The sequence below is a fragment of the Electrophorus electricus genome, chromosome 14 (assembly GCF_013358815.1).
Source record: "Electrophorus electricus isolate fEleEle1 chromosome 14, fEleEle1.pri, whole genome shotgun sequence".
Taxonomy (NCBI): Eukaryota; Metazoa; Chordata; class Actinopteri; order Gymnotiformes; family Gymnotidae; genus Electrophorus; species Electrophorus electricus.
In genome coordinates, this window is record NC_049548.1 from 6,248,831 (window position 1) to 6,262,961 (window position 14,131).

General features: G+C 40.9%; 1 protein-coding gene across 1 annotated transcript; it reads right to left on the bottom strand.

Moving 5' to 3' along the window:
• Positions 1 to 945: 945 nt before the first annotated feature.
• Positions 946 to 9,578, bottom strand: fscn2b (fascin actin-bundling protein 2b, retinal). Its single transcript, XM_027010460.2, has 5 exons — positions 8,759 to 9,578; positions 2,262 to 2,418; positions 1,914 to 2,035; positions 1,349 to 1,516; positions 946 to 1,151 (listed from the first exon to the last, which is right to left on the bottom strand). The coding sequence occupies exons 1-5, from the start codon at positions 9,576 to 9,578 to the stop codon at positions 946 to 948; spliced, it is 1,473 nt and encodes a 490-aa protein (XP_026866261.2).
• Positions 9,579 to 14,131: the final 4,553 nt, after the last annotated feature.

The following is a 14,131-nucleotide window of genomic DNA, read 5'->3' on the forward strand; positions in this document are numbered from 1 at the left end:
AATACCATTTTTATTTTCATGTTTGCAAAAATATTTTAGAATCATTCTTCAAGCTAGGTTAAATTCCCTAAGGTTTGTGTGTGTGTGTGTGTGTGTGTGTGTGTGTGTGTGTGTGTGTGTGTCTGCTCAAATTCACAGAGGAAATTACAGTTAGAGCATGCATGCAGAGCAGGTTGAATGACATGATCTGGAACTATAAGAATGTCTGATGCTAAATGGTAAAAAAAAAAAAGTTTCTATGGTAAATGATCAGGCTTAATTTTCAGTAGTAATATGATAACACACTTAATGAAACAATAATGTTTTGTCACTGCTATGGTCCTTTAGTCAAAGCATTACAAAAGCAGCATGCTGTAACACCAGCATGCGAAGATTCATTAGGATTGGCAAGAATAAAAAATGAGAAAGGCAAAAAAAAAACCTAAAAAAACATGGAGGGAGCGAGAGAACATATAGAGCATAGTAAAAATACTAAGGCCTTCTGGCAGAATACCATAGAGACTCAGGGCTTTTCAAAAGTAATATAGTCAGAGAGGAGAACCTGTGAGCAGCACTTAAACAATGCCTAAAATCACTTGAGTAAAGGTTGGATGTTATATGTATGAATAGACTTGTGAGTTAATGAAGGGTAAAAGCCACATGAAATAATATAGTATGATACTTTTTATAGCAAATAAATATTAAGAAATGTAGGTTTCAATCTTTCAGGTCAAAAGTCAAGTGCATGCAGACTTTGCTATTGGTTCACCATCTCAATAAGTGTCAGGAGTAAGTGGTGTTTAGCCTATGGATAATTCAGAATACTGATACTGACATAAATATCTTTATCCCCCACACAATACTGCTGCCTAATAATAACTATCATAATTTGTTTTAAATGTCAAGTCCACTTCTGCTCCCGCAAGGAATCAGGAGAGGGAATGTCTTCATTGTGTCCACTAGGTGTCAGTATTCCCAGAGAGATGAACTATCTGCAGCCCCTCCATCGCATTTCAACGTGCCCCCTTGGTCTCCACGCAGGTACTTGCCATTCTTGCCCCTAATTCCTATGCGACCATGATCTAAGAACTCAAAGCAGAAGTCTTCCGGTGTATCTCCATCAGAGCACACCAAGCTATTGCTGGACACATACCAGAACCTCCCGCCTGCACCTGTAGGAGAATCATATCTTAAATGGTTCCAGAACACTACTTTACATTAATTGCCAGTAAAAGCATATTATCCAAAAAGAGAAACTCACATACTTTCATAAATCTTTACTCACTCGCAAACCCCACAAAACTATTAAATTAAGGTCACCAGGGGTAAAGAATGTCTGTTATTTAATGCAGTTAGCTAAAAAAATCACCTTTAATATGGTATGCCCCATTATTGAACTGTAATGTGAAGATGTTGTAAACAGAGCGGTTGGCATCCAGTGTGTTAGAGTTTTTGTGGTGGCACACATATCCATTTTCACCCCGGAGGATTAAGAAGGGCCTATTAATCAGCTTCAGAATCAGTTGTTCATCTTCACCTATAAAAGGGTTAAAAGGCATGAAATTAAAACACCACCACTATCACCACCACCAACAACAGATGCACATCCATCCATTTCAGATAAAATTCAAAGTTCAGATAACAGCTGCATATTGTCACCTGCCTTATTAACAACATGTACAAGGTACCGTGAAGGTTTGTAGTGTGACTGTAGTGACCTACCTGTGTTGCACCTTTAGCACTTACCTATCGAGTCAGTGACTGTAGCAGCACTCACCCATCGAGTCACTGACTGCAGCAGCACTCACCTCTCAAATCACTGACTTGTACCAGGGCTCACCCATCGAGTCACTGACTGCAGCAGCACTCCCCTGTCGACTCACTGCCTGCATCAGCACTCACCTCTCAAATCACTGACTTGTACCAGGGCTCACCTATCGAGTCACTGATGGCAGCAAGCTGACCATTCTTCTTGGTGCACACATATTTCCCATTGCTGGCTCTTAGTGCCACCCGCTGTCCCAGCCACACAATGTCAAACATGGTGTTGGTACCTCTGGAAAACGAGGAGAAAAACACTCTTTAAAAGCATATGGGCCATTGATCAAAAAAAACTGTCTAAATACAGTAGATCAGGGTTTTTAAGTAAAATGCACATGATAATAGGCTTACAACCCTCATAAGTGTTCAACATTAACAGTGTTTAAACCTACAAGAGATTCAGTTGAAAGCAATGTACACTAACTAATTTTAGTAGTAAAAATAATCATACTCATACTTACACTTCTGTAGCTGTGGCCTGAATGCCTCCATGAGCTACCAGTGTCCAATAGTTGCCTTCATTTGTTCTGAATTTGCATTTTTTGCTGTCTCTATCAATCTCCATTTGAAAAGTCTCCATGTCTGTTTCATCATCTTGGTTTGCTGAGATGCTCACACCTGTGAAGGGACAAGTAGAAAATGTGACAATCACTTGATGTATGGGTTCAGTACACATGACAGTCACTTGATGTATGGGTTCAGTCTTTGTTGATGGTGGCAGCACCTGGACTGCTTGGATTTTAGTTATACCTCATTTTTGAGCTTCATAATTTTATTTTAGACCAATAATATTTAAAAGTAAGATAAACAATGAATAACAAACTGGAGTTTCTATTTTGGCAAATGCTGTTTGTACTAAGACGTTACATGGCAAGTCTATATGTAAGTTCTAGAGGTCAATACTTTCCTTTTTTTGGACAGTCTTCTTTTGTTTCCATTTGAGTGGGACAGAAACAACATGACTTTTACTTTTACATGTGTTTAGCTACTCTATCCACCTTTGCTTCTTCACAGCACTCAGTAGGTAAGCATGCGAATGGATTTTGCTTTGGAAAGCTAATGCCACCTAATAAGACAAATAATATTTCACTGTACCTCCTTCACCCAAGTTTAAAAAAGCATGAAGACAGTGGCAGAAAGAAAACTTAGAGCAAACCTTTGTCTTCTCAGATGTGTTTAGAAGTGAACCCAAGCCCTTCCTTCCACAGCACTTCTCTCCGTTCCGAAACAAAACCATAATGGTTACAATGCCCAAGGCAGAGTGCAGGTGTTCAGGCCCAAAGTAGACGCATCCAAAAATATCCCTTGATTATTTTCTTAATCCTTTAATAGGCCAGATCCTGAACGTTCGCCCTTATCTCCTCCACCCTTCCTCCTACTCTAGCTGTCCCTGTCTCTCCCTCTGCACCCTCTTAATGCTTCTTGTCTGTGGAGAAATGCAAAGCTGCACCATGGGGCCCAATAAGCGGATCTGAGTGGTGCACGTACAATCCTCCAGCTCTGTCGCCCAAGTCCTTGAGCAGAAAAGAAAAGAAAAAAAAATGAGGAGGCTGAAGTGATGCCTGTGTTTTGGTGAGACACAGCAGGGTGCCTGAGACACACTGAGAGAGAACGCAGGACTATCAGCTCAGCCTGCAGGCATCCACCGCTCAGCCATGGAATGCCTTTTCACAATTTCACAATTTGATGTTTGTGTTTTGTGTGTGTGTGTTTGTGTGTGTGTGTGTGTGCGTGTGTGTGTGTGTGTGTGTGTGTGTGCATGTGCGCGTGCATTTCTGTGGATTGTCACCTAAACATATATTTTGCCATTTATTAACATATATTGCAGACTGTTCAACCTAAAATCAATTGAATATAATTTAGTCAAGAATTCATTTTGCCATTTCTGCAACACAAGAAACAGCTGGACTGCTTGGTTTTGACTGGATGACATCAACACCATGCTGGCATTTCAGTGATGACCACAAGCCACTTTCTAATTACATCAGAATATAAAAAGTTGCAGTTTTTTCTTTTACTTTTTCGATCAGATAGCATTTCACTGTGGCACTCCATCTCTGCGTCCCGTTACACTTCATTTTCCAATTTCATGTTTGATTCTGTTTTACCTTTACACATCAGATAGAAACAGAGAGGCCAGCTGTGACTGGACCCTCCCCTTATCTACTGGTTTGATCAATTCTCTTCCACAGCATGATGACCGTAGAGCTCAATCCTGCACACTGCAGAATGACCTCAGGCTCATCACAGAATACTCCCTCTCAATTTACTAACCCATTTCTGGGGAATGTAACAGGACCCAGAGACACAAAGACAGGCAGAGGGCCCTCTGCAAACTGGGGCAAGCAGATCACTTCATGTGGATTTCTCCAATGCCTGCATGACTAAATCAAGCAATGCAAATGGTGAGCACACATGGCACAGTCTGTTTAGTCCAGAGGCTGGGTGAAAAAGTAGACAAAATCCAACTTTCAGGCCCATAGTTTCCGGTGTTGGTTTAATACTCCTTCCATGGCTAGAGCAGTTATCGGTAATCTATCAAGGCATTTTCTCATAGATCAATTATGAATGGTAAACTAATTCTACAACCAAATGACTCCTGTGGTTTACAACTTGTCATTTACACTCTGTTTATTGCCAGTTTCTACTCTCCCTCTCTATCTCCCTGCCAGGAGAAGTTCTTAGATGGCATGCACACACATAGCACATCCCTTTTTCACTTCCAGGCCTACCAGCATACCTCCAGCAATGGTGGCTACGGTTGTACCCACTAGAAGGCAGGCTTTAAGGGATAAGCACTTGTTTTGGCCTGCTTCACTTCACCTTAGCACCCCAACCCCCACTCATTCAGCATCTGCCGAGCTTAGCCTTGCTCTCCTTTCATCCCATTAAATACGACCAAACAGGGCCCCCATCTAACCAAAGTGATCTGAATGATCATAGATCTGGTTTTGAGAAAAAAAAGCCATGAAGTGTCACTTCCCATTATTGATTATAAGATCATCTGAGTTTGTGTTGCATCCTAGAGCAGGGTGCCTATGGCTTAATGAACCCCAGACCTGCAGAGCTGATTGGAGGACTTGTCGGAAGTCATCTTGGCCTCCCTTCATCATGCTGAGACTCACTGGGAGAAATGAACTGCTGCATCCATTAGCAGAATTACTTTGCTTAATTGCTTTTTGTATGGGATGAATATGCAGTAGATGGGGAGAGATGCTTCTTTCTCATTAGCTACAACTACTCCATCTGCTGTGCACCATTCTCTCTCTATTTCTCTCCCACTATTGAAACATCTCAATCTTGGTGAAGCATCACTACCTAATTTTTCCTGAGGCACCATTTGAATCCATTGTCAATATTTCACATCACTATATTATGGGAACTTCATTAATATTCAGAATCATTGATTAACAACAAAAGGGTGACTTATTTAACTTCTTTTAATTGTGCAGCCACTGTTTTATTGATGCATTTATCAGGTGTATATTTTAAAGCTCAGTCTAATTCTGTAAACAATAATGATCAAATGCTGCCAAGCACATGTCTAATAAATCTAATGCATCCAAATGCAGTCACCTCATGTGCAGAGGACTGAAAAAGCAGTCAGCGTTAAATCCTATTCTTAGCCCCTGCAACTGAGTCCTGGCACATATCACATGTTACCGCACATCACATTTTTAGAGAGAGAAATGCAACTCCCCTGTGAGTAAAACAGAGCTGCCCAAATATTGTGATTGGTGGGCTGAGTGGTGAGCCAGGGACCACAAAATAACTAAAAAAAAAACCAAAACATTTTTGTAATTTTACCATTAAGGTTCGGGTTTGGACAACCAGTTTGCTGTAAACTACACTGGCAATGCCTAGTTCTATACTGAGACGAGTAAAGGTTTTTGATATCTGATCACTGGGGATGCAACAACAGTGTTGTGCTCTATCCTTCTCTGCCACAATGCGCTGGGATTCCGTTCATTCTGTACGTACCTCATCTTACTCCCTCTAGCCTCGGTTGTTCTGTCTAGTGTGGTTACACTTTCACACTCTCCATTGTCTTTCATCCCCTTTGGGCCCAGTGGCCCAAAAGACCATGTCTCCCTGTGGATTCTGATTTGCGTCTCTATGGTTGCCTTTTTCATTGCGTGGTCCCCAGAAAAGTAGCGGAAGGCTTGTGTTTCTGAAAGCAGACTCCGTCATCATTGAAATGACCCTGTCCACTCAATTATTTATCGCACCTTGCCACTAGTGTGTGTGTGTGTGTGTGTGTGTGTGTGTGTGTGTGTCTTTGCGCCAGTGTGTCTATGTGTTTGTGCGCATGTGTGTGTGTCTATTTGCATGTGCATGTGCATGTGCATGCCTGTGTATTTGTTAGAGTGTAACCATGATTATCCCATTCCTGCCTCTTATCTGAAGACTTAACCAGGAGGTGCGAATGTTGCTCAACGGGGATGATTGAGTTAGTATGTGTGTGCTTGTGGACGTGTCGGAGAAGTGGATCGGAGACAACGGGATCCGCTACTCAACCGGCTTCTCTTCCCTACAGTGCATATTCAAAGCCAATCAGTTTATTTGGTAATTTATCTATTGCAGGTGGATTAAAGTGCTTACCAGGAACACTATGCTGCAGACTGTGGAAATGGTTGCAAGGTTTTCATTACACCGCTGCTACAACAAGCAACTCAACTTAGATGCCTGGTCAAAATGGAAAATTATGCAGTGTGTTTGATATCAGTTTACTTAGCCAGCAAATAAAACAGCAGCATCTGGCTGAATAATAAAGCACTGCCCAGGTGAAGAGACAGTTGCACTATATTATATTCCTAAGGTCAAGCTTATCAGCAGGACCTTGTGTTCATTAGCCTTACAATAATATTACAGTACATGAAACTGCAACATTTGCTGTATACTAATGTGGAGATGTATTTCTTCTAGCTAAGAATGCTAGGTAAGAACATTTGTTGAATGTCTCCTTGGACTCAGGTGTACGCATATGAAACTGCATTCTGAAATAAACAGTCCAAATGGCATGTGCAGCAAGAAATCATAATTCATTCGTTTAGCCCAGCTAAGAAGTGACAGGGGCAAACTGACAACCACTATATACCTTTTTTAGGACTTTCAAGAAACCTTTGGGGTATAAATGGAATTCTTGTTCTCTTTGTGTGAAAAAAAACCAAACCCTTCCAGAAAGAGTACCAGGTCTGTATGCTAACTCTGTATGGTAAAGGTCCTTGGTTTCAGCTTTAAACTGGCTTTTACCATCTTCCAGCATACCAATAAAACCTAACTACTTCAGTAGTAACTGAGGCCCTCACGGTACGTGATCAAGACCAATACATGATCAAGTAGGTCAGAAACTCTTACATAGTTATTGTGGATAAGTGTTGTGATGAGTGAATTCTCAAATAGCTTAGCTTTGCATCTTTGCAATTTAGTGTTCATTCCTACTGTGGGTCTCATTTGCTAACATACAGTCCTTGTTAGCCACTCACATAAGCCTGGGAACCAATGTCCCTGTGGAAGAGTGAAATAGTAGACCCTTACAGTAACCAAAAGCTATCTACTGTCGAATCTGAATATAAATTACTTTTAATTTCTGTGGAACCAATTATAAATTTAACAAAGTCACATAATTTGCCTTGTCTTATAGCTACTAATCTAACTATTAATATAACTGTGTATGATATAAATGTAGTAAAAAAAATCTATCTGAATAAAAGTTCAGCACAAACATCTATCATCCAGACAAATTGCAGAAAAAAACTAACCATTGTGACTAAATCCAGAGCATTTACAAGAATGTTGATTAACATATATTAACCCTGTAAAGTAAACAATAAATAAATAAATTCTTAAACTATGGAAACTATGTTGCCTGGTAACCCATTTCACCAGTTTTTTTTTCACCCAGGTAACCCATTTTCACTAGATTCAAGAAAATCTTTTGTTTGCTTGTTGATTGTAAGCATTTGAGCTGCTGCAAGCTGATAAAGTTTTTTTTTCTACAGCTTATTTCATGGTTAAACAGTAGAATGAAACAAAGATAGATTTTGAAAAAAGTGAACAGTTGTCCAAAATGAACCCCAAAGTCACACTACTCCAGTTAACACTACCCTACAAAGAAAAAGTGAAAGCCCTTCTGGGATCCCTTCTTGGAGAGAAATTACCTCAAAATTGCAAAAAGCAATCTTGTTGTAAACCTAGAGAAGGAACAGCCAGTCTTCTAGGTTCAGGTATACAATGGGTGACAGAAACAGTGGTCTGTTCCATAAAACTACTGTAGAAGGAAAAAGATTGAAAGAGAGGGGGATAGAGAGACTACTGCCAATACACCACAAAGCTCAGGGTAAATTTAGATTAGGCGTCTCTGAGGGATCGCTGACAGTATATGTATACGCAAAGGAGCCTATAAAAACCATATATGATCTTACCTTTGTATATTTTTCTGTACTGAAATATATAATGCATATAAAATGTGTAATTATAAAACATATATCGTTTTTAACATGATTATGACCCTTTAATATACAACAATATAATTTTCAAATGAGTTCTTTTACTTACAACTGTGTATACAAATCTTATACCGTATAAATATGTTTCAATATGAAGTACGATGGAACTAAGGAACTATTATCTATTACAACTTGAAGTACTAATGAACTAAGGAATCATTATTATTATTTAAGGAACTATTACATCACATATATTTTTAGTGTATTTTATGTTATATGTGATTCTTAAAAGGTTTTTACTGACATTTTGAATATGGACAAAAAATAATCAAAGATTTTCTGTTTAACCATACTTCATTTTAACGTAATAACACTAAATTGAACTTGCTGAAAATGTTTGGCATAATTCACCCTGTCATTGACTTGCATGAAAAAAAGAACTGGCACAGTTTCTACTCTAGAGAATCACATAGTACTGGTGTAGGGAAGACTCTATTATTAATAATTACCTTGTCGTATTGACACAAATTTCCTATTGGTGGCCTGAAATACCACCTGTGGATGGCTTTCCTCCAGATCAAACAACTCATCCTTGCCAGGTTTGGAGCAGCGTCCTGAACGTAAGGTACCTGTTGGCCCCATGGGGCTCAAGTACTTCCCTTCACAGTCTTTGAAGGCTAATTTGCCTTGTTTCAGTTCCAGTGTGTATCCTGTTCCACGTCCATTTTCAAACGACAGCTTCCCGTCGCTACTTAAGAAGCGGCTGTCACTGGTCTTTAGGCAGTATTTGCCATCCATATAAACCAGGGTTAGGAGGGCGTCAACACCCCATGGAATGTTGCTGTCCACTGCTATTTCACCCTCAGGTGCAGACAGGTGGGCGTAACGTTTGCGGGCTACACTTAGCAAGTTTGCCTGTGGGTGAAGGGCCAGGTGCATTGCCCACAGCTCAGGCTCACCAATCGATTGAGCAAAGCAGGACAGGTAGTCTTCCGACCCTCCGAAGAAGCGCAGGTGCGTTTCAGACTGAAGAGCCCAGCGGCCATCTGACTGTGCAACTATTAAAAACCTGCAGTCACTCACTTGGCTCTCAGCCTCACAGCTCACCTTGCCGTCTTTGTCAGACGCCAGGTAGCGGCCCAGGTGGCTGCGCAGGTACACCACCTGGCTGTCCTTCTCATCTTGCTCGAGTGTCCAGATCTGCTTCTTCTTGAGGCTTGGAGCAGAAGCATTCACTTTGAACCCAAAAGCCTCGGCTGTCAGGTAGCGGCTCTCATAGTTAATTAGCCCAAATTGGAGCTTGAGGGCTTTGCTGCCATTTGTGGGCATTGTGGTGTTCAACTCAGGAGAATGCACAAGTGGATTGTAAGTCCAGAGATGAAACTGACTGCCAGAAATGGTATCTGGCCTTCCTGTGTTGATTAATTTGCCTCCAAAACAGGTTACTCTCAGAGGATGAAGTCTACTAAAGCCTCCTAATTTATTTGCTGTCCCCTGTTAGCTTCCTTCCTTCTGATGTGGATCTCTCTTTCCTTTATTAACTTGGTCCTTGTCTATTTTTGTCTTCTTTTGGGGTTTTTTTCTTTTTCTTTTCCAAGTGCTTGGTCTCTCCTGGTAAGAAAAAAGATATCTCCTGTCTCCCTCCCCAGAGAGCTTGCTAAGGCTCTAGTTTTTTTTTTTTTTCTGTTTCCTAATCAGCTCAGATTAAAATCAGCAGGACTCAACACCTCAATCCAGTGCCCTGCTGACGTCACCTTGATCCCACCAGTTTCTTCTCCCTGCACCTCTCACTCTCTTCCTCCCTCTCCTGACTTGCTCCTTCAATTTCTCTGTACCAACCTTATCCTAGGTCTTTGTCTGCTGTTCCAGTGGCCACCTGTGGGATTACCAAAATAGTGATCTACTCGAGATGTTTCCCAGAGCCAAGCAGCTCAATGTGGCCGACTTCTTGCTGCCTCTCTTGTCTCCTCTTTCCTGTCTGTTTGATTAATTTCTCTCCTTCATTTCTTCTTCTCAGGTCTTCATGCATATCTTAGTTTTCCACCCAACTGGTCTCCAGTTTGATTGGTGTATCCTTTAAACAGGGACATCTTTGGATGGCAGCTGGTGCCCTTTGCGATTTCCACATGCAGACCCTCAGCAGGATTTCAACATTTTCTGTCCCCACCAGGACAAACCAGGCAATTTGGGTTGTTACTTAGTACATATGCTATCTAACACTCTAGCCACAACCGCAGAAGGCAGTATGTACTAAATGTACTAAGCATCACCCCTTTACCCATTCTTCTTCTCCACAGTTATTTGCATTTGTCTTTTATTCTACTTTCTCCTCTTTGCTGGTCTTATTCCACAGACCCTTTTGAGGCCCTGTAATCCACCCTTTCTGTGGTTCCTGTGTCTTTATCCTCTGCCCCAGTCTCCAGCTCTTTGCTGTTGATGATTGGACAGAAAGCTGGGTAACCAGAGCCCTCCCCCAGTGACAGTGGCCTGACTATGGGATCGGTTTTCTAGCACACACTTGGTATAGAGTGACATAGGTTCTCTGATTCCAAGCCCTGTGGTTCATCTTTATAGCGGGCCATACACGTGTTTGAATGTTTAGCTGTAAGAAAGACGGGCAGATTGAAAGATAACTCAAATACATTAACTAAAATGAGTTTTAGCCTTAATCTAAATTTAATATGCACTTTTTAGTGTTCTTTTTTAACTTCATAAATTACCTATATTGCACCATATGAACAAATAACTGTATTTAGTGTTTATTACCGTCACCTACCATTTATCAGGAAATCTTCAGATACTGCCTAATCTTTCTTTCAATTATCCCACTAAATTATTAGCACAATCTTATCCACCAACAGCCCCCTCACACCGCAGTATGTCCCACAAACAGGACCGTACATCTGTTAATTTTGTATCAATAAGCTGGGAACACACACAACATGGGCTTTCCAAATATATAAACCATCTTTAATAAATCAGTAGCCTATGGAAAAGTCCCTCCTTTTACTTATCTTAGAATCACTTGAAACAATCGTGACCTGTCCATGAATTGTTAATGCAAATAGTGAGGAAACATTTATGCATATAAACAGACAAACACATACACACACACACACACACACACACACACACACACACACACACACACACACACACACACACACACACACACACACACACACACACACACAATGAATTTCCAGTCATCCAAAATTAACAACAGCCATATATACTTTTAAATCAGTCCCTTGACAATCTCACTCACTCATTCCCTTAAACTTCAGAAGACAGCACAGCCATTTAAGTGTGAACTACCTCATTCCCCCCATGCTATTTATGCATTGTCTGTCTAGCTAAATACTTCTCTGAATGGGAGGAGAGAGCTTGTCAGTAGAGAATAATCCAGGAATAGCTTGACTGACACCTTTGGCTTTGTTGTTTGACAGAAAGAGGGTACTGTGACCTGTGTGTCAGATTAATTCTACAGTCTGTAAAACACCTCAGAAGCTCACATGTTGTAAATACTCGTTACAACACATTAATAATGTGAGAAAGCCCACCATAAGACATTAAACGTGTGTGTGTGTGTGTGTGTGTGTGTGTGTGTGTGTGAACTTATATTGGAATAATTTCACCAGCAAATCACAACATTTGTCCAAGATCTATGGTATTATTATTCCTAATATACAGAGCAGGGATGTCGAACTCGGAGTCCAGCATGGTGATTCATATTCAGGTACACCCAATTCAACTCTTTACTTAACCAAAAGATTTAATCAATCTATTAGAGAAGGTAATCAAATAATTGTGCTGGTACCCATATAAGAGTGTTAGGCAAAATCATATTAATCATGAGTGTGGTGTACTGGGTGAAACCACTAGAGGACAGTAGAGTTCCAGGAGTAAAAGCTATGCAAAGGGCCTCTCTAGAAATCACTCTTCATTTGTTTGCACTTTATTCCTTCCTGACAGCATTAAATCTTTACCTGTTGGTTTTAAATGGAATTTCAGCCAGCCAGTTAGGGCAGGGTGTAGAGTGTGTATTGTGTGTAGCATCCTAACCCTACACTGTATGAAGCCCATCTCATAAACTTGAGAATACCTGAAGTTTGTTTCTCTCTCAAGCAATTTTTACACATATTTCATACATTTAAATCCATGATTTGTCTACCAAGAGTAAAATTAGATTTTAAAATATTATACCACAAGACCATCCTGCATTACCTTAATTAACCTTATTTATATCACAAGGAATGGTCTACTTTAGTATAAAAGCTACGATGAGAAGAGTCACTCAAACTAATAGAAAACAAATGTACTAATTAATAATACTCCTCACTTTACACTTTTTGTAAGCTATGGCATACATACATATGGTCAAGAGTGTAGGTACTGGAACTTGCTATTGTCTTGACATGCTGCTCTACACTGAGGAACATTACCCCCTGCAGACTTTTGGCAATCTCCTAGCTCCTATTATTTTTTTAGTACAACAGACTACTACATTATTATCACCACTGTTGTATTTGTTGATGTTCTGCACCAAGTGCATTGCCATGGCCCATTACCTAGGCCTGACCCAGTGTGTGCGGAGTGGTCATGTGTTTTGGTGTGCATGTGTGTGTGCTGTGGCTGTAACAGCAGTGGCTCTTGATAGGCGAGCAGATGTTTTTGGGAGGCCGGTCCTGCCAGGTTCGCTCTGAAATGGTGCTTTAGAGCCCATTACCCTGCTCCTCTGATGACACTCAAATAGCTATCATTACCACACAGCCTGGGGAGGGAGTACGACTGTCAGGGAAAGAGAGAGAGAGAGAGAGAGAGAGAGAGAGAGAGAGAGAGAGAGAGAGAGAGAGAGAGAGAGAGAGAGAGAGAGAGGAGTGACTGGAATAAAGAAAAAAAGCTGGAGTTTAAAAATGAACATTTCAGAGTTAACAGCCTCCAGCTTTTTCTACCCTATTAACTGCTGCTCTTCCTCTGCACTGTTGGGAGCAACCCACTATCCCCAACACTACCAACTCACGTACACCTCTATGTCTCTCTCTCACACTCTCTCTCTCTCCATCTTTCCGTCTCTTCATCATCTCTTTCATTTTTCTGTCCCTTGCATCCTCCTCCACCTATGATCTTTTCTCTCCACCCTCTACCAATCTCTCCTTCCTTCCACCCCTCCTCCCCCACTTGCCCTTTCCTCACCCCTTGCTCAGTTTTTCTCACCCACCTCCCCTCGACCCTCTCTGCATTGATCTCTGTCTTTAGAAACCAAAGACTCATTTCCATCGCTCTGTCTACTCTCTATCTTTCCTTCTCTCTGTAGCAAAGACTCTGAATCCCTTTTCTCCTTCCATCAATTCTGCACTCTCATCCTCAGCCGTTATCCATTTTTATACTCTCCTCTAGCTCCTACCACCTCATCCCCTTTCTCTGTATGACAGTAGCATGTTTCAATTAAGATGTGGCACTGCTGAAAAGGGCAGATGGCTCTCAGCGCCTATGTCCAGTTAGCTTAGTCACCTCTGACCAGTTCACTGCTTCAGCCCTACCGATCGCAACGCTCTTGTCACAGTTGCTTACTTTAGAGACTAACGGAACAGCATAATTTCTGCGTCTAGATATTAAATGAGTACTTTACTGATTTTACTGTTTCTTTCTCAGTTGCTGTCACAGATCTAAGAGAGTATTTTTGATGTACACTTAAGTGAAGAGTAGAATAGCTCACACATCACATACAACACCATGAGTAGCTGTGGCCGTTTGGAATATTAACGTATGAAAATCAGTCACTTATGATACCTCGTACAAACTCTGTGCACTTACCCATTCATGAAGACTAATTGTTCATACAGTTGCAATGTTGTGCTGTGAAAAGATATGTGAAAAGG